This window comes from Pangasianodon hypophthalmus, chromosome 8, assembly GCF_027358585.1.
Source record: "Pangasianodon hypophthalmus isolate fPanHyp1 chromosome 8, fPanHyp1.pri, whole genome shotgun sequence".
NCBI classification, from domain to species: domain Eukaryota; kingdom Metazoa; phylum Chordata; class Actinopteri; order Siluriformes; family Pangasiidae; genus Pangasianodon; species Pangasianodon hypophthalmus.
The window spans coordinates 22,564,117-22,583,724 of record NC_069717.1 but is presented as its reverse complement, the minus strand read 5'-3'; the positions used below and the strand labels follow the sequence as shown (position 1 = coordinate 22,583,724).

Genomic DNA, 19,608 nt, shown 5'->3' with positions numbered 1-19,608 from the left:
CTTTGAAGAATTGAAAATATAAAACATATTCTGGGTTATTTAACACAGGATGTCTTCGGTATTAAGATATAATGTTGAAAACAATAAAAAAAGAAAGAAAGAAAGAAAAACTATTGAATAAGAAGGTGTGTCCAAACTTTTGACTGGTACCATATATATATATATATATATATATATATATATATATATATATATATATATATATATATATATATATCCATACACACACACACATACATACACATACACACACATATGTATGTATATGATATATCCTCATGCTAGTTGACTAGGTCAGGCAGTAATACTATCGAGCTAAAGCCCTGTATTTCAGTCTCTCTCTCACACACACACACATGTGAAATGAAAATTTTGTGAAACCCAGTCGTTTCAAATGAACGGAATTAACTAAAGAAATGTTAAATATGCTATAAAAAGAAAGCAAGTCACTAAAGTAACGGAAAGAAATGCCGTCGTGTGAAAGGAGGAGGACGGGCTGCTGTGTCACAGCACAGCCATATAGCCATTAGCTCCATGAAGTACAGCGCGAGCGGCTCAGCTGGCGGAAGACTGAACACTGCAGCCGTGCTTAAGAGAGAGCGGATATCTACACTCTGAATGATTTCCGACTGATTCCCGAGACACATAAAACAGTTCTGATATAGCCGTTTCCCTATGTGATGTGCTTGATGCCCATGATCACCTGGCATAGACGTCAGCCAGGTAACTTCGGCTTCTGTTTCTAAGAATTGAAGGTTTAATAGTCATTTCGTGTTTTCAGCCCTCAGTGCGCTTTACCTTTTATGGAGTTTTGTTTGAGCTGTACCGTGCACGCGCTGTGCACTTTATGGATGATTGGCATCCATGAACGTACACGCGTGAGTATGAAGGAAAAATTAGCTTTTCTAAATCTACCAAAGTTTTCATTCGGTTTCGCTTCACTAGAAGATTGGTAAACGAGGCTAAATTTTGTTAACTAACCGAAAGAGCTATGCTGAAGTGAACACCACGTCAGTTATCAACTGAATATAAACCTAACTTACCGAAATGCTGCTGGGGTTTCATTAGCTTGCTAGGTTCATTAGCTAGCTCATGTTAATTTATACTTGTTTCTACATACAGTCACCGTACACTTTATTTGGAACACCTGTACACCTGTTCATTTATGCAGTTATCTAATCAGCCAATCATGTCGCAGCAGCACAATATATTCTCATGACACAGGTCAAGAGCTTCAGTTACTGTTCACATCAAACATCAGAATGAAGAAAAAGTGTGATCTCTGTAACTTGGTTCATGGCATGGATGTTGGTACAAGATGGGCTGGTTTGAGTATTTCAGAAACTGCTGATCTCCTGGGAATTTTCACACACAACAGTCTCTGGAGTTTACACAGAATGGTGCGAAAAACAAAAACATACTGTGTGTGGAGGGTCTGCAGGCTGAAATACCTTGCTGATGAGAGAGATCAGGAGAGAATGACCAGACTGGTCTGAGCTGACAGGAAGTCAGTTTAGAAGTATAGTTGGCTGTCTAGCAAAGATGTCCCATAGACATTATACTGAGCATTACCTACATCTAACATAGTATTTAGTAGCATTTACATACATTTAACATGACAGGCAGTCACTTGTGAGATCTTAAGTTTAATACAGAGCTTTCATACTGTAAAATCTCCAGCAAGTGTGTTCACATGAAGCATCAGAATGAGGAAAAGCATCTCAGAATGCATATGTGAGGAATGTCAAACCTGTGTCCACTGTAGCCTTGGATTCTTGTTCTGGCAGGCTGGCAGGAGAGAAACATGATGTGGTCTTCTGCTGTGTCGACCATCTATCTCAAGATTTGCGATAATTTTCTGCTCACCATGGTTGTAAAGAGTGATTATTTGACTTACTGTAGCCTTCCTGTCAGCTCAAACCAGTCTGGTCATTCTCCTCTGACCTGTTTCATCAACAAAGCATTTTCGACCCTCAGAGCTGCTGTTTGCTGGATGTTTTTTGTTATTCCTTATAATTCTAGAGACTGTTGTGCAAGAAAATATCAGGAGATCAGGAGTTTCTGAAATGCTCAAAGCCGCCGTTTGGCACCAACAACCATGCCACAGGAAAGGACACTGAAATCACATTTTCCCCATTCCGATTTTTGATATCCATATCTATAATAACAATAAATCAGGTAATTAGCAGTGGAGACTCTTGATATTTTCTCACTTTTTGCTCTAATTTGTCTTTAGGTGTTTCACCAACCAGTCAGCTGCCTTGTTGGTTTTCAGGCTTTGAAAAGGCAGTGATTTGCCTTGTATGTCTGACGTAAATCGAAAGGATTATGATTTTCCTCGGAATGGATATTGGATGCAGAAAGAGATAGTTATCTAACATGGCAAGAAAGTTGAAATACAAATAGAAACAATAAAAGTCACATTTAAACATTTTTGTTGTTATATAAGCTTCATGTAGAATACAACATGAGCCATGTATTTATTAGTGTGTCAGAAATACTAGGTCACATGTTCTGTAATGCAACATATTCAAAATTCATTTGCCTTCAAAATGCAAATTAGATTGTAGTCTCACACGCTCAACAAACAGCTGCAAAGTAAGGGAGAAGAAATATATTGATTATATATTGAGCTCTCAGTTTCCTCCAAGTGTTATGCTAATATTTCTGGAAGGCATCATATGCAAAATGACATTTGCCTCCAAAATGCAAAGTAGATTATGTAAAGTTTGTCCAGATCATCTTCCAGCTACTACCTAATTGCTTTTCATAACCAGTGCTCTGGCTGTATTGATATGTCCTCATCACAAGGAGCAATGTTGTGTTGTGCATTCTTAGGCTTAAATTTAGCTTTACACTTTTTCAACAAACATGTCTGTGAGGCAACTGAGTTTAACTTACAAGGGGACTATAAACTTGGGGGAATTTTTCCTGTGCATACAGCCAGTGAGACAATAATTCCAAATTCTCCTATGGCACTACAATGCTACAAGTGAGTACATGCAGTTCTTTCAAAATAGTGATTTCTTTGTTTTGTCTATAATGTGTATAATATAGCAAAAGCAATAGCATCAAAAATAAGCAGTGCTGTTTAGTTCTGAAGGATATCATAAAAGACGTTCCTTGGATTTCTTGATTTTAAGTTAATTTATTTCTTTTTCTCTTTCTCTCCACAGACAGCCATTTACAATGTCAGGTTATCAGATGCTCGAGGTGATGCGGTTTGCTGTGGAGCAGATCAATAACTCCACCACCATCCTACCTAATGTCTCTCTTGGATATGAGATCTTTGACTTTTGCTTGCACAACCAGAATTTTCCTTCAATCCTCGATTTTATCTCAGACAATGGACGAATAAATGTATCAGCCGAAGAGAACAAACATAATGTCATTGGCCTTATTGGTCCTTACGGCAGCACTGAAGCTTTGGCCATTGCACCATTGTTCATGATGGACCTCATTCCAATGGTATGTATTTCTGAATAAGTCAGGAAGCTACATATTTTGGAAAGAAAACATATTCATGTTTTTACCTGAGTATTTACATAAATATCTGTTTGTCTGTTTTTTTTTTTTTAGATTAGCTATGCATCCTCCAGCTACGACCTAAGCAATAAGTGGGTCTATCCAAGCTTTTTGAGGACTGTACCAACCAACCAAGATATAATTATGGTAATAATTAAGCTCATTCAGCAATTTGGATGGAATTGGGTAGCTTTCATTAGTAGTGACGACTCATACAGTCAAAACGGCCTGGAATTATTTCGCAGTAGCATCAAAGACACCAGCATCTGCTTGGCCTTTTTCTATGAAATTACACTGGAATCTAATTATACAGAGATCCTAAAGAGGATAGAATCACTCAGCATCAATGTGATCATAGTCTTCACACTGGAAGACACTGCCCGGGCGTTTGTCGAAACAGCCGTCAGAATCAACATAAGAGACAAAGTTTGGATAGCAGGCGATGCATGGTCTATGGACGCAGAACTTTCCACTTGGCCTGGCATTGGGCAAATCGGGACTATCTTCGGTGTCACAGCAACAACTCTGAATTTGCCTGGATTTGATGAATATATCTACCAAACAAGGCTCAGTGATGAAAATGATAATTGTGTGAATTGTGAAGACAGAGAGAAGTGCAATCAGGTTTGTGATAACTGCATGAGTGAGAACCCAGATGCCATTATAAAGGAAAGCCCTACATACTCATTCTCCATCCAGGCAGCTGTGTACACCTTTGCCTATGCACTCCATCAGGTGCTCAACTGCAGCATGACGGAGTGTGACCCAGCTCGAGACATACCGCCTTATGTGGTAATCCATTTGTTTGTAAAAGTACACGTACAGAAGAGTAAATAAATAAATAAATATTTGTACATATATAAAATGTAATTACTTGTTTAGATGTTCTCAGAATTATTATTATTACATTAAAAAAATCTAAAAAGTGCTTAATTCACAAGTATTCACCCCCTCAATTTGAGTCTCAGATTTGTATCTATGAGCTTTGTACATTTTGATTTTGGCATTTTTCAGGCCATGCCACACATTTTCAATTGGATTTAAGTCTGGACTTTGACTCAGCCATTCCAAAATAAAATACAAACCTTTTTTTTTCTTTTCTTTTCAAGTCATTCCTTTGTAGTTTTTGCCTTGTCCATAGTCCTGTTGGAACATAAATATTTTTGCCATAGATGCAGATGGCTGGCTTACTGGAACAGGTTCTTCTCTACAATTTGCTTATATTTGGTTCCATCTGTCTTGCCTCTTGTAGTGACAAAGATTTCCAGTTCCTTCTGCTGAAAAGCAACCCTAGAGCATGATGCTACCACCAATGTGCTTGATCACAGGGACGTTGTTACTTGGGTGTTGAGCTGTATTTGGTTTGTGCCAAATATTATGCTTTGGCTTTAGGCCAAATGGTCTCATCAGACCACAAAATCCTTTTCCCAGTGCTCTCAGATATTCCAAAATGACCTTTTTCAGAAAGGCTTCCTTCTGGCCACGCTCTCATGGAGGCCAGATTTTTCATCTTGATGCTTCATAGGTAGTTCCTTGGTCTTCATGACAGCAGGAATGATCTGATCTGATCTGCCATTTTAGCTGTGGGACCTTCCAAAGTCAGAGATTTTGATTGTGCAAGCATAAAATTGGACAAATTTGCATAAATTGAACATATTTAATGTGAACTCTCTAAAATTAATTACTAGTTTAGATTGTTAAAAGAAGGTGGGGATTGGGTGAATACTTATCAATTATGCAGTTGGGGGTTGAATACTTACTGGAGGTACTGTATAAAATGTTAATGCAATGGCAATTACCCTCTCTTTTCAATCAAGGTTCTGCAAAATGTGAGACAGACAAGTTTCATATTACAGAACCAGTATATTAGTTATAACCAATATGGGGATCCTCCAGCCAGTCTTGCAGTAGTACTCTGGAGGCCAGAAGAAAACCCGTTATTTGTGGTGGTGGCTACATATAAAACCTACCCAACTCTTAATTTCACCTTGAACAGTTACCTCGTGCCCTGGTCTGAAAATAACACAGTAAGTAATTTAATTGTGTATAATATATTGATTCAGTTGTAAGGAGTGTATAAATATTGTTACTTGGATTAACTGGTTGGTTATGTTTACTACTATCTGACTCACTCTTCTGTTTTCACAATTGTTTAGCTCTCTACTGCTACACCAAATTTGGAAAACCAACCTAATTTGAAATCACATTGTAATGAGCATGACTATAAGAAAACAGAATCAACTAACTAGAACTTTATTTGTTCTGTCTTTCCAGGTACCCTATTCTAATTGTTCTATTGAATGTGAAACTGGTTATAAAAGAGTACAAACTTCAATACATAAATGCTGTTTTCAGTGTGAAAAATGCAAGGCCCAAACATACATCAACACCACAGGTAAGGTCTTGAAGTTGGTATGATATGTTTTGTCACATTTGTAGTCTTTTAGTTCGAATGGGTGAAAAGCAAATGTTTGATGTCTTGGCTGTATTAATTTGTGCCATCAGGAACAAACGTAGTCTGTGCAGTTAAATAACAAAGTAAAATATGGGAGACCATTCCAGAAGGATGTAAGGTGTAAAGTTATTTGGCTTATCCAATGTGGGGATTCTGGGTTAAAACTCCTTTGAAATATTTTATTAAATGTTAAATGTTTATTTATAATTATTATATAATTATGACAAGGCATGACAGGGCAGGAGCTTGTCATGTTTATTGCACTTAATCACACAGTAATTTTATTTAGCCTATTTTCTTCACTGGAGAATGCCAGGATATGCCAGGAATCCAGAGCATGGCTAGACAGTATTGTCACAGGCTATTCTGGAGCGTCAAAGCCAAGAGTCCAAACCCAAGAGATGGGAAATAGGAGACTACAAAACTAGGAAACATGGAGAGTAGATAACCTAGAAAAAGCAACACTAGTTAAAAATTCTGTGGTATAACACATGCAAGAAAGACTGTATGCAGAAAAGGGTATATACACTATACCCAAGACTAATAAGACACAAGACTAATAGCAAGGAATAGGTGGTAACATTGATCGGGGTCAGTGGTGAGGGTAGAGCTAAAGCAGCGATATGAAGAATCTAGAAGCCAGCAGAATGGTTCTGAAGCAGAGCCCTTATTTCATATGCTTACAAAACTAGGCATGAAAAGCACGCAAACAAAAGTAAGCAGGAGGAATATAGGGACAATATAGGCAGTGGTACCGCTCTGTCTGGTACACCAGGTGGTGCCACCACATTGAAGGTGAGAGAACCAAGGCAGGAGGCGTCGGACCATTGACCGAACAAAGATAGACAGTCTCTGTAACCCAGGAATTAGATGAGTTACAGAGACTCTCTAGCTTTGTTCGGATAATGGATCGACGCCTCCTGCCTTGGTTCTCTCACCTTTTAAATCCTGATGTTGAGACAGGGATTTAAACAGGGAGATAAGCAACACCTGTTAAAGAGTCTGGGAATGTGACAGAGTCTGAGATGGGGTCTAAGAGAGGAAGAAGCAGGACTTGAGCTTGATAAAGGAAAGATCTGGGGCCTCAGCTTTAAACATAGCAGAGGATGAGTCAATACTGAGATGGGACAGAGGTTGGCAGCATCAGGGACAAAGAGAGCCAGGCTCAAGGCATACTATGATTAAAAAAATACCCAGACTAAGGTCACCAACTGAAAATAGAACACTAGGAGGAATCAAAGACTGTAGGTAAACAGAGGACATGTAGCCTAAGAAACCAGAGAAATGGCTGAGAAATTGTAGAACCCTAGAATATAAATTGTTTCCCAAACTAGAACCGTTTCAAAAACCTTTGAAGAGCCATTGAAGAACTTTTTTTTTTCAGCAAAAGTGTACTCAAGACCAACAAGATGAAACAAGACTAATAACAAGAAACTGGTGGTAACAATGATCAGGAGGTGCTGTCAGGGCAGAGCTGAGGAGAACACCGTAGTGGGATTTGTGAAGATAAGTCCATGGTTAAATTAAATTATAATAATTATGTAATGCTGTTTTGTTTCAGCGGATGCTTACACTTGTGCTCCATGTGAAGAGGGATACTGGTCTGATGAAAAGAGCATAATCTGCAAAAAGCGCACTATTGTCTATCTTCAACTCGAGGACCCCCTGTCCATACTATTCTTGGTATGCGCTGTGGCCTTCATTGTTGTCTCCATTGGACTCATAATCCTTTTTGGCATCAACTACAGCACTCCGGTGGTAAAGTCTGCCGGTGGTAATATGTGCTTCCTTATGTTGTTTTGTTTGGTTCTGGCAAACATTGGGGTGTTCTTTTACTTTGGAGTGCCAGACCCAGTGAATTGTTCTTTAAGGAATGTCTTTTTCATATTTTTCTACACTATTTGCCTTTCTTGTATGGGTGTACGTTCCTTTCAAATTGTTTGTGTCTTCAAAATGGCTGCCCAGTTTCCAAATGTCTACAACTGGTGGTTAAAGAACAATGGTCAGTGGCTTTGTATTATTGTCTACTCTTTCATACAGCTTGTTGCTTGTGGGATATGGCTTCTAACTGGAAGACCCAAACCCTACAACGACAGTATGTCTTTTAAAGATCAGACTATTTTGATATGTGATATGGGTTCAATGGTCACATCCACCTTAGCTTGGTCTTGTCTCTGGTTTCTTAGTGTAGTCTGTTTCTGTTTGTCCTACATGGGCAAAGATCTACCAAAAAGCTACAATGAAGCAAAGTCCATCACGTTTAGCTTGCTTGTATTTTACCTGGGCTGGATTGCATATTTCACAGCATATATTGTGTTCAGAGGAGCTCATATACAGCTTCTCAATGCAGTAGCACAGCTGTCCAGTTCATATGGAATTATTTTTAGTTTCTATATGCCAAGGGCCTATATCATTATTTTCCAACCCAAAAAGAACACTCAGGCATACTTTCAGTCATCAATCCAGACCTATACACAGACTATCAGCAGAATATAGACTTATAGAAATCATAAATGAATATCCACTGAAATCAATGGAATATTTTCTGGTCTTCTTGGCTCAGTAATTATCAATTAATTATCCATCCATGCCACTTATCCTACACAGTTGAGGCTATCCCAGGGAACTTGGGGTACAAGGCAGGGGACACTCCAAACCAGAGTTCCTGGAGGAAACCCCCAAAGCACAGGGAGAACTTGCAAACTCCACACACACACACACACACACACACACACACACACAGGGTAGCATTGAACCCCCAACCCCAGAGGAGTGAGGCAAACATGCTAACCACTAAGCTACCGTGCTTTGTGACACAGACATGTGCCTCAAACCTATCTCTGTTGTCACCTCTCACAGACCCAGAAGCTCTCATCCACAAACCAGAGGCCAAACTACCAGTAACCTCATCTACCCTCTTCTATTGTCTCAGTTTCAAACAGCAGTTGCAGGTGGAATCTGGAATTGCCATTCTGCTGTAAAGAAAGCTGATTTCATCTCAGCTTTAGCTTCCTATTACTCTGGCACTAAATTGACTTTCTGGCACTAACTGGGACCTGGTCATCTCCACAGAACTCAGCTACTATGGCTGCTCTGTCCTCTGCTTATGCTTTCTCTCATACTCCACGAGAAACTGGCATAGGTGGTGGTACAGGTCTGCTGTTGTCTCGGAAATTGTGCTTCACACCTCTCTCTCTGTGTCTCCTCTCGACATCACATTCCATGCAGTTACAATTGCCTCACTTTCCCTGTCTTGCCTAAAACCAGCTATCAATATTTCTCTCCTACTTATCGAAACCTTCATTCTATCTCCCTTTCCTCCATAGCTTCCTGCACTTAATCATTTCTTCCAGACCCTGACTCCTTTTCCTCCCTACCATTGGAGTTAGCCACAGACACTTTCCTCTCCTCACTTTCTTCATCCATAGACCTCCTGCCCTCTATCTTCTAAACCCAAGATTTCTTGCCCTGTTCTATGGCTCTCAGATGTGTTACACAGCAATCGGAAAGAATTAAGGACAGCAGAGAGGAAGTGGAAGAAATCACAACTTGCTTCTTACCGCGCTCGCCTGTAAAATTCTCACCTGAATTGACCTCTGCTAAGCCTGCCTTCTACAAGGAAAAGCTGGAAACTTCTGCGCAAGAACCTCGCAAGCTCCACAACATCTTTTCTTCACTACTTAACACATTCCACAGAGACTGCCCTTTTGGCCGTCACTGAGAAGCTACATGCTGCTAGATCAGCCAAAGTGTCATCAGTCCTCATCCTCCTCAAACTCTCAGCAGCGTTTGACACAATCAGCCACAAGACTCTCTTGTCCACCCTCATGAGTCTTGGAATTCATGGCGCAGCATGGCAGTGGTTTGCTTCTCTCAGACAACTCTCTGATCTCACCTTCGGTCACTGCATGCAACCTTGGGGTAACCATAGACAATCAGCTGTCCTTTTCCTCTCACATTGCTAATCTGGCACGCTCATGTCGATTTCTCCTTTACAACATCAGAAGGATTCGTCCATTTCTATCCACACAGGCCACTCAGGTGCTTGTTCAGTCCCTAGTCATTTCGAGACTGGACTACTGCAACTCGCTCCTGGCAGGTCTGTCTCTGAGCGCCATTCGTCTTTTGCAAATGATCCAGATGATTGTGCAACTGGTTTTCAACCTTGCTAAGCTCTCCCACACCAGTCCTATGCTATGCTATGCTTCCGCCACTGGTTTCATGTAGCTGCCCGCATCAGATTTAAAACACTGATGCTTGCCTACAAAGGCAGAAATTGATCAGCACCCACTTACCTCAAAGCACTTATCACACCCCACACTGCACCACACTCCCTCTGATCCTCTAGTTCTGCTCCCACCATCTCTCAGGGTACAAGGAAGACATGCATCAAGACTCTTCTCTGTTCTGGCACCTAGGTGGTGGAATGAACTTCCCCTAGATGTCCGAACAGTTGAGTCACTGGCAGTCTTCAAATGACGTCTGAAGACCTGCCTCTTCCTGAAATACTTAAATTAGCATTTTAAAAAAATGTGTTGTCTGTATGCTTCTGTATGCTTCTTCACAACAGCATTTTTAGACTGATGGTATTCTTAGTTTGTGACCTAGTGAACCAGTATCAGGATGTATTTATTGATAGAGACTTCAAAACACTTCTGTAAGTCACTCTGGATAAGGGTGTCTGCCAAATACCACAAATTTAAATGTAAATTCCCTAGAATAAACAAGGCTCTTGCTTGTTTATGATCATTGTTCATTCCATTCAAAGAAAAATCATGTCAAAATATAGTTTGTCAGCATTAATAAGTAATGCTTGTTTGTGATCTGCTAGTATTGGTCTGCAAATATTTCTGTACAATTTTGTTCTTTCTTGTTCATTTCACTTTCTTAATAATGTATTGTTTTAACATACAGATGGGTAAAAGAGAAAAATTAAAGGGGAAAAAATAAGAAAAAGATATCCATAAGATATTCCCTCAGTTGATGTTTTGATAATGGTAGTGGAGAGTGCTGTCTAACACATCATTCCGAAATCTCTTATAGGTGTTCAAATGAGTCAAGATCTGGTGACTGCGAAGGTCATAGCATATGCTTTAACATCATTTTTATCCTCATCAGGGCATTCATTGAGCCCTTGTGCCCTGTGGATGGGGATATTGTCATCCTGCAAGACACCACTCCCATCAGAATAGAAATAGGATCAGTATTGCCTATTATTAACTGCAAAACAAAATCACAGTCTTATACAGCAGAACATTGAAGGGTGGTAAACACAGTAAACAGTATGAAACATAACATTTTCGATATAGTACTTTTAAAAAATTGCATGTCTAATGTCCGTCCTGGTTTCTGACTGTCACAGGAGAGCTAATGCACTTCAGAAAAGCAGATAAATAATTTTATGGAAATATAAAATTTAGTAACTGAACAAATACAACAGAATTATGCATCACTAGTGAAACATAAAACATAAAAAGTCAGCTATCCGAAGTCCTTTTTATTAATCTTTTGGAGTTTATGTGATTTAATGTGATTTAATTAACATTTATGAATTCATTTTAATTTACCATAATGTTTTGGACTTTTCTGTGCAATAAGCATTATGTAGTCGTAACAGTTTCTGAGAGGCAACTATATTACCTTTAATTTTTTTAACGTCTCTACATTTTTTGTTAATTAAGCTTTGCAATTAGCAAAAATATATAAGTCATGATTTCTTATAGTTAGACCTTTTTCATTTGGTAGGATGTGTTAAATGAAGACAAAAGACCAAACCACATTTTCCATGCCTCCTCGCAAACGGGCTACCGTAAACCGTAATGTGCATGCGCACAAACTTTCTGAATATTTGTGAGTTGATGGTGTGACCTCGGGGCAGTAAAGCAAAGCAAACCAACTGCATTTTAGTCTAATTAAAATTACCATCAATGTTATTTGTGAAGTGTTAGATTTTACACTTCATTGTAGGCATATTTAATGTTTTTTTCTAATCAAATTTTTTTTTATTATTATTATTATTTTTAATCTTTCTGACGAAAATATATTTTGCTGAAATATTCCTGTGGTATCCTTAAAAAATATAGTTAACTGATATTATATACTTAGCAGTTGATGATAGTTAAGTCAGGCACTGATGGACTTTATTTTACATTAATGAATTTTAAAAAAAATCTGTTTACTGTTACAGAAAGTGAGAGTGCCTTATCTTTCAAGTGGAGAGCTCAAAACACCTGCATAACTGTCAGTCACTCCAGATTCACATGTTGATTGGCTCATCTGCTGTTTTTATTAGGGAACAAAGAAGACTGCTCTTTTGAGATATTTTTTACATTATGCTGTTAAAATGTGAGGCTTCTATGCAAAATGTGTAAAAGTCAGGCAGGTCTGAAACAGTCATTTAAATATTTTTTGGTATTTTTCATCTCATTGCACCTCCCCTATAGTTCCTTCACTTGCGCCTCGCAGTTTGAATACCTCAGCTCTAAGGGGACGAGTGGACCCAAACTGTGTCATCAAAATGCCCCCAAAGCAGAGCAGAGCCACCAGACTGCCTTTACATATCACACAAATGCACATGCTTTACGGACATTGAAGGTGCACTTTTCACCACAATATTACTGATGTCTTGCCCCATATATCTCACTTTATTCACTGTTCCTATTGAAATAAAGCCAGTTGAGCATGTCTTTGTGACTTAAGCTCCTACCATCCTTGCCCCTATAATGAAACCTCTTTCAAAGTCACTTGGCATTTTTTCCACAGAGCATGGTAGGATGTTAATCACTTGATTGGATAATGGAGTATATCTGTCAAGAAACATCTACACTCATTTCGGTAATCCACTCATTTATTTGGGGTTTTCCTGTATGTACATTGGGTTACTTTCTTTTGGAAGATTGGCATTCAGATACTCATTTTGCAGAGACTTTTTATGTATCTTACTTTGTATTATGATTATAATGTATAAAGGTTATTTTTTGTAATTATAGAGACTGTGCAACACTTTGTTAATGTAATACCGTGTTCGACAGAAACTGGATGTGTAATGATGCATGTAGTGGTTTACTCAAATTCACATATGTAAAATGGACACGGCTGTTACTTCCCCTCATTCTTTTTGACTTTTAAAACACATCTTTGTCATGAATTGTTTCACCTGGCAAAATGCAGTGGCTTACCATTTATGTTTTCCTTTTGGATTTTAGTAGTCAATTCTTTTTCAAAGTCACCTGCTCAGCATCTGAATATAGCTTGCAAGGAGATTATTTGTTGGGTGGGTTATTTTCATTAAATAGCATTTCTACAGCAGTACGCCAGTCCTACCCAGTGGCACTTGAGTGTTACAGGTAAGTGACATGCTTTCTTTCCTAATGTTTGAGTTACAAAAACTTGTAGTCTGCAAAGTGCAACATAGTTATAAAGTGAATATTCATCCTGAAAACTAGCATTTACACAGGCCTACTGTTAGACATTAGTAGAGATATAAATACATATACCGAGAATTTCAATTAATTTCTTCTCATTTATTATTATTATTATGGCAAATTGGGTTAAAATTCCAATCTGGTTATTTTATATAGGCAACAATGATACAAAGGACAAATTATCCACATGTAGGGCTCGTATACACGGTTGTAAGTTCTCTGGAGTGATAGATGAAACTCAGAATCAGTTGAAGAAGTGGTAAAAATGTGTTTTTGCTAATTACATTGTATAAATCTTCTGTTCATACCTACAGCCAAAATTTTATCATTTTATCTTAAGGATTAAGAATTTCTTTCAAATTTCTCCTGTTCCTTTACTCTAGATATAGTTTTGATGAGTCAGCTTATCGGATGATGGAGATGATGAGGTTTACAGTGGAAGAGATCAATAACTCTTCCACTATCCTACCTGATGTCTCACTCGGCTATGAGATCTTTGACTATTGTTCAGATATGCAGAATTTTCCCTCTGTGTTCAGTTTTATCTCTGAGAATGGATCCATTCCAGTTCAGAGATATTTAAACGAATATAAGCCTAAAATAATTGCTGTGACAGGGCCATATGGAAGCAGTAGCACAATTACAGTGGCACCTTTATTCACGTTGGCCCTTGTTCCAATGGTAAGGAAATACTATTCTCTTGCCTAACTTTAAATTGACTGCCTTGACTAACGATTGCTGTAGTTTTTAACTTTTTTTTTTTTATTCTTTCCATTTGTAGGTGAATTATGGATCATCAAGTTATCGATTGAGTAATAAAAACATGTACCCTTCTTTTTTAAGAACAGTGCCTAACAACAAAGACCTTATAAATATAATTATTCACATTATTAAATGGTTTGGATGGAACTGGGTCGCCTTTATTGGCAGTCGGGATGACTACAGCCAAGATGGCCTGAATTTTTTTTCTCGGTATGCCAAAAAAAATAACATCTGTTTGGCCTACCAGGATTTGCTTGACGAAACCTCTAACTACAATTCCACACTGAGTACAATTGAAAAACGCAACGTTAAAGTCATAGTGGTTTTTTCGTCCCAAGAAGTAGCGAAAAACCTAATCAGGGCAGCTATAAAGAATAACATCAGAAATAAAGTTTGGATTGCTGGTGAGGTATGGTCTATGAATAAGCAGCTTCCGAATGAACCAGGAATACGAAACATTGGGAAAATTTTTGGCATTACAGAACAGCCAATGTCTTTTCCTGGATTTAAGCAGTTCGTCTACAACAGAGAGAGTAAAAGCAATGATAAATATTTGAAAGATGGTGAAATTCATCCTCCTCAGCCAAAAGAAAAAATGTGTAACCAAGACTGTCATAACTGCTCACTTTTGAGTTCAGAGGGAATTTTAAATGAAAATCCCACATTTTCTTTTCCTATTTATGCTGCGATCTACACCATGGCAAATGCTTTACACAAAGTTCTACAATGTGATGCAAATGGTTGCAACAGAAGCATTCCAGTTTACCCCTTCATGGTATGTTATTTTGAAAGAAGGGGAAAACTTTTAAATTTGTTATAATTAAATATTCATAATATATGCTTGATGTTTTTTTGCGTGAAATGTGCACCAACCATTTTGTCTGATATTCTGCAGCTTTTGAAGGAAATGAAAAAGCTGGATTTTCCTCTAAATGGCCGTAAAGTAAAATATGATCAAAATGGCGATCTACCTGTCTTTTATGATGTGGTCTTCTGGCGCCTTGGAACCAGTTCTCCAGTTTTTGAGAGAATTGGCACATACAGCTCATATCCAGAAATTACTTTCACCATCAACAACTCCCTTATAGGCTGGGACAGTGATGCCTCTGTAAGTTAAACCTTAATTCATCACATACTACATCACAATTCTAAGTATATATTGACAATGGCCTTGTTGCTTTCATAAGATTCCTTTCGCAAACTGCTCAGTTGAATGTACGGCGGGATTCAGAAGGGAAAAGGACCAAAATTATGCATGCTGTTTTCAGTGTAAGATGTGTGAAACCAACACCTATGTAAACTATACACGTAAGTATTCAGACCTGCACTTATAAATTATTCTAAACTAGGAGTTTGGTTTTCTAGTTTGAGCTTTTATTCATAAAGCATCTCTGTAAACATTCCATGTCAGCCCATTTTTATTCACCAAGCTAATCCAAAAATACTATGCCTTTGGTGAACTTAGAACCAACACATTTTATTGTAATTTACTTTTAGTCTATTATTTGGATAACAGGGTTGTACTTTCAAGTGATCTTTTCAGGCAGTATAACAATATAATTGAAAATAAAGAAAACAGATCTTCCAGAAATTCTTATCTGACCTGTTGAACATGTGACTTGTGGAATATTCCAAATATTTCATAGGGGTGAATCTGTTCAGGTAACAGGGTTGTGGGACACTAAGAAGTAAATTTTCAAACCTATAATGGATGACTCATGAAAAGGATGTGATGCATGAGATGTCAGATTAATCACACATTAATGCAAAAATAATATGGATATTTTAGTTATAGTGGGTTGTGAACAGGCAACATGACATTCTCCAGCTGACTGTTTGCCTGCCTTTATTCTTTCAGAAGACCCATACACTTGCAACATGTGTAATGTAGACGAGTGGTCTGAAGAGGGAAGCACATCTTGCCAGAAGCGTGCCATTCTGTATCTTCAGTACACAGACCCTCTTTCCATATTCCTTACCGTATCTGCTGTCATTCTGCTGGTTTTGTGTGTTGCAGTTATCATACTGTTCTTATACAATTATAACACACCGGTTGTGAAATCTGCTGGAGGCAATATGTGTTTCGTCATGCTAGCTTCTTTGGCTTTGTCCAGTATAAGTATTTTCTTTTTCTTCGGACAGCCAAAAGAGATCCACTGTATTTTCAGAAATGTGATGTTTTACATTTTCTACACCGTCTGCCTTTCCTGCATGACAGTGCGCTCCTTTCAGATATTCTGCATTTTTAAAATGGCTGCCAAGTTTCCCAAGATCCACAGATTGTGGGTGCAACATAATGGCCAGTGGATTGTCATTGCTACCCTTTCGTCTTTACAAATATTCATTTGTGCTTTATGGATGAGTCTAAAAACACCCATTCCTGCCAAAACGAATACATCATTTGAAACCATCCTTAGCTGTTCAGCAGGGAACGAACAGGCATTTTTTGTAAATCTGTTCTTCACTTGGTCCCTCAGTGTCCTCTGTTTCTCCTTTTCCTATATGAGCACTGATCTACCAAAAAACTACAACGAGGCTAAATCTATAACGTTCAGCATGCTTTTGTTCTTTATCAGCTGGTCTTTTTACTTTACAGTGACTAAATTTCCTCCAGGGTTGTACATCCCATTTTTTAAGGCAGGGGCACAGTTGTCCAGTTCATATGGTATCCTACTGAGCTACTTCATCCCAAAGTCTTATGTCATCATTTTTCAGCCAAAAAAGAACACTCAAGCATACTTTCAGACATCAATTCAGAATTATACTCAAACCATAAGTAGGATGTAGACTAGTTTGAGTCCACTGCCACTCATTTTGTTTCATCACTTTTTTTTAAAGTGGTTGTGGTTTTTCTTAGTCTACTTAACAAGTATGAGAGTTTTTTTGAGTGTAGTTGCCTAGTGGTTGTGATATGGAATACTTAGAAGGGATGGCATAAATGTATTTCACTTAGAATGGTAAAATGATTATCCTGGGTGATAATTGTTAAGGGTTCTTAAAGACCAACACCTGTTAGCATCTCAGTTAGTACAATCCTCTAAATTTGAAGCAGATTATGGTCATAAAAATTCACTAGAAGTTCAACTCTTTTGATGCACTGGGAGAGAGTGTTATAGATGGGCAGATCCAATATGAATATGAATAGTGGTTCAGTAAACTGTTATTTAACAATGCTTTGTCAATTTCTCAATTGCAATACATTGTATAGCTATGCTTATTTTGTTGGTGTGTTTTTACTGTTTATGATTTGCAAGTTTGTGAACTGCATACAGAGAGCTGACAAATTCAGGGAAAACAAGTAAGGTGCTGAGCCGCCATGTAGCTTCAGTGTGCCTTGGCTTCGATTTGGCATGTCTCCGGAACTGTACTGGAGAGACGAACACCATTTTTCCTAAAGATATTGCCTCAGTTGTTGTTTTGATGATGGTGGTAGAGACACTGTCTAACACTATAAAATCATCCAGAGGTGTTCAGCTGGTTTTCTGGTCATCGTGAAGGCCGTAGTATATGATTTACATCATTTACAGACTCATCGAAACTATTCAGTAAATGACCCCACAGCATAACAGTGCCACCATTTCCCCCCTTTAATTTGTCAGTCATCTATAGCTTTGTTGCTTGCTAGTACATCATATTGTTTATCTCTGGTTAAATAAAAACTCAGTTATAGATAGTGGGCTTTTAAACCTCTTATGCATGATTCAAAATACTAATCCAGTACACATGTGATTATAGAGTTATCTGACACTGTAGAAAAGTAGAATTACTGTTGAATTTGTATTTTACTGTAGGGCTGTTCCTGTGCTTAGAGAATATATGTTTATGAATATGAATGTTAAAAGAGATAATGTAGTGCACCATGAATCTGAATTTGTTAGTGGGCTAATTTACATCATACCTCTACATTGGAATAAACAAAAACTGACAATTCTTTTCTTTTGATTTTGTTCTCTGCCCTCCACTCTGCGAAGCATTCCATTCAAGTGCATCATCATGCACTTCAAGGGTACAATGTTAATACCCTATCCTATTCCAATTGCAAAATATTTTAAATTCAAAACAGTTGAACATTAAAGTTATTAAAAATATGACTGGGCCACTTATAAGTTTCAATTCTATTACTTATTATATGCATGCGCATGCCCTGCATATCCAGATGAGATTCTTTTATTTTAACCACACTTTTTCATTTTAACCATCTTCACACAATAACTTTTTACTGAACTTTTTATCTTTGTAACAAAACGTAATTACAGCAATTACAACACAATTGTATAAAATGAGATTGCATTTGCAGAATATCTCATTTGTTCTTTGGTACAAAATAAATGACTGTACAAAATAGAGGAGGGATTTGGTCAAAATACCTACAATGCTACTATAATTTACATCAGCCTGAGCTAGATATGATCTATTAGTTCTACATTAATAGTACACGAATAACAGACTTCTCACAAATTTGAGGTCAGAATTGGGAAGGCAATTTGGGTGGCAAGTCTGTCAATCAAAGCCACCAATCTGTCTGCATCCCTAATAGTGTGTTAATAGTGATTGACGGCTTGCAGTGGTGGAATAATCACTGTTCTTGGAGTAAAACCAGCAGAAATTTTGCCCATGTCCATAGGGATGGCAAGGCTAATGTTCTCCATATCCATGAATTTAGTGACACAGTACTGCTGTTCTATGCACACAGGCCATGTTCAGATGCACAAGGATTGCTAGAGTGCTAACTGCATTAATGCTATTCAACTGATACGAAACAAACTATTTAGTTGATATACAGCATATAGTCATCGGCTGAATGGAAAAAGACCTTCAATAATTGTAACAACTAGTGTGAAGGTCTGAATAAAAATGTGAGTTTGTTTGTAAATTTTTTTTTTTCTTGGAACTGTAATTAATTAAGAGTACAATTGGGTTGTTCAATTTAAATAACACTTAAGAAATGTATAAATACCCCAGAATAATACTATACAATAGTAAGTATAGTAACGAAGTACAGTTACTCAAGGTGGCTAGCTAGCTCACATTCCCATTCTGGTAAAATTGATATTCCTTCTTCCTTTTCGAGCTTTCATATTTTAAGTCAAAAGTTATATTCCTGAAAAGTATTACTACTACAGTACTACTGTAGTAACAGTTTCAAACTAGTAAGTGGAATTTTACATGGCGAACACAGACGAGCGGAGTGATACACACAGTGAAACGTCCCAGTGTGGTTATAGTAAATATAAGCACTCTTGGAACCCTGCACGACCAATCAAATTAGTGGACCGGGACCGGCCCTGGGCTTAACTGAGCTTGTTAATGTAACAAGGAGAATGGGTTTAGGCAGACTCTGCAGCTGGAGAGGAGAGGAGATGAGATGAGGAGAGGAGAGGAGCTGAGAGGAGATGAGGAGAGGAGAGGAGCTGAGAGGAGATGAGAGGAGATGAGAGGAGA

General features: G+C 38.0%; 2 protein-coding genes across 2 annotated transcripts; both read left to right on the top strand.

The window, feature by feature from the left end:
* Positions 1-572: 572 nt before the first annotated feature.
* LOC113533458 (taste receptor type 1 member 1-like) lies at positions 573-4,754 on the top strand. The gene is made up of 3 exons (XM_034306416.2): positions 573-723; positions 3,177-3,468; positions 3,580-4,754. Exons 2-3 carry the CDS (start codon positions 3,190-3,192, stop codon positions 4,360-4,362), a joined length of 1,062 nt encoding a protein of 353 aa, XP_034162307.2. The 5' UTR covers positions 573-723; positions 3,177-3,189; the 3' UTR covers positions 4,363-4,754.
* A 7,322-nt stretch (positions 4,755-12,076) lies between these two features.
* Positions 12,077-18,086, top strand: LOC113533513 (taste receptor type 1 member 1-like). Its single transcript, XM_034306420.2, has 6 exons — positions 12,077-13,326; positions 13,788-14,085; positions 14,186-14,941; positions 15,062-15,274; positions 15,354-15,474; positions 16,025-18,086. The coding sequence occupies exons 1-6, from the start codon at positions 13,145-13,147 to the stop codon at positions 16,951-16,953; spliced, it is 2,499 nt and encodes an 832-aa protein (XP_034162311.2). The 5' UTR covers positions 12,077-13,144; the 3' UTR covers positions 16,954-18,086.
* Positions 18,087-19,608: the final 1,522 nt, after the last annotated feature.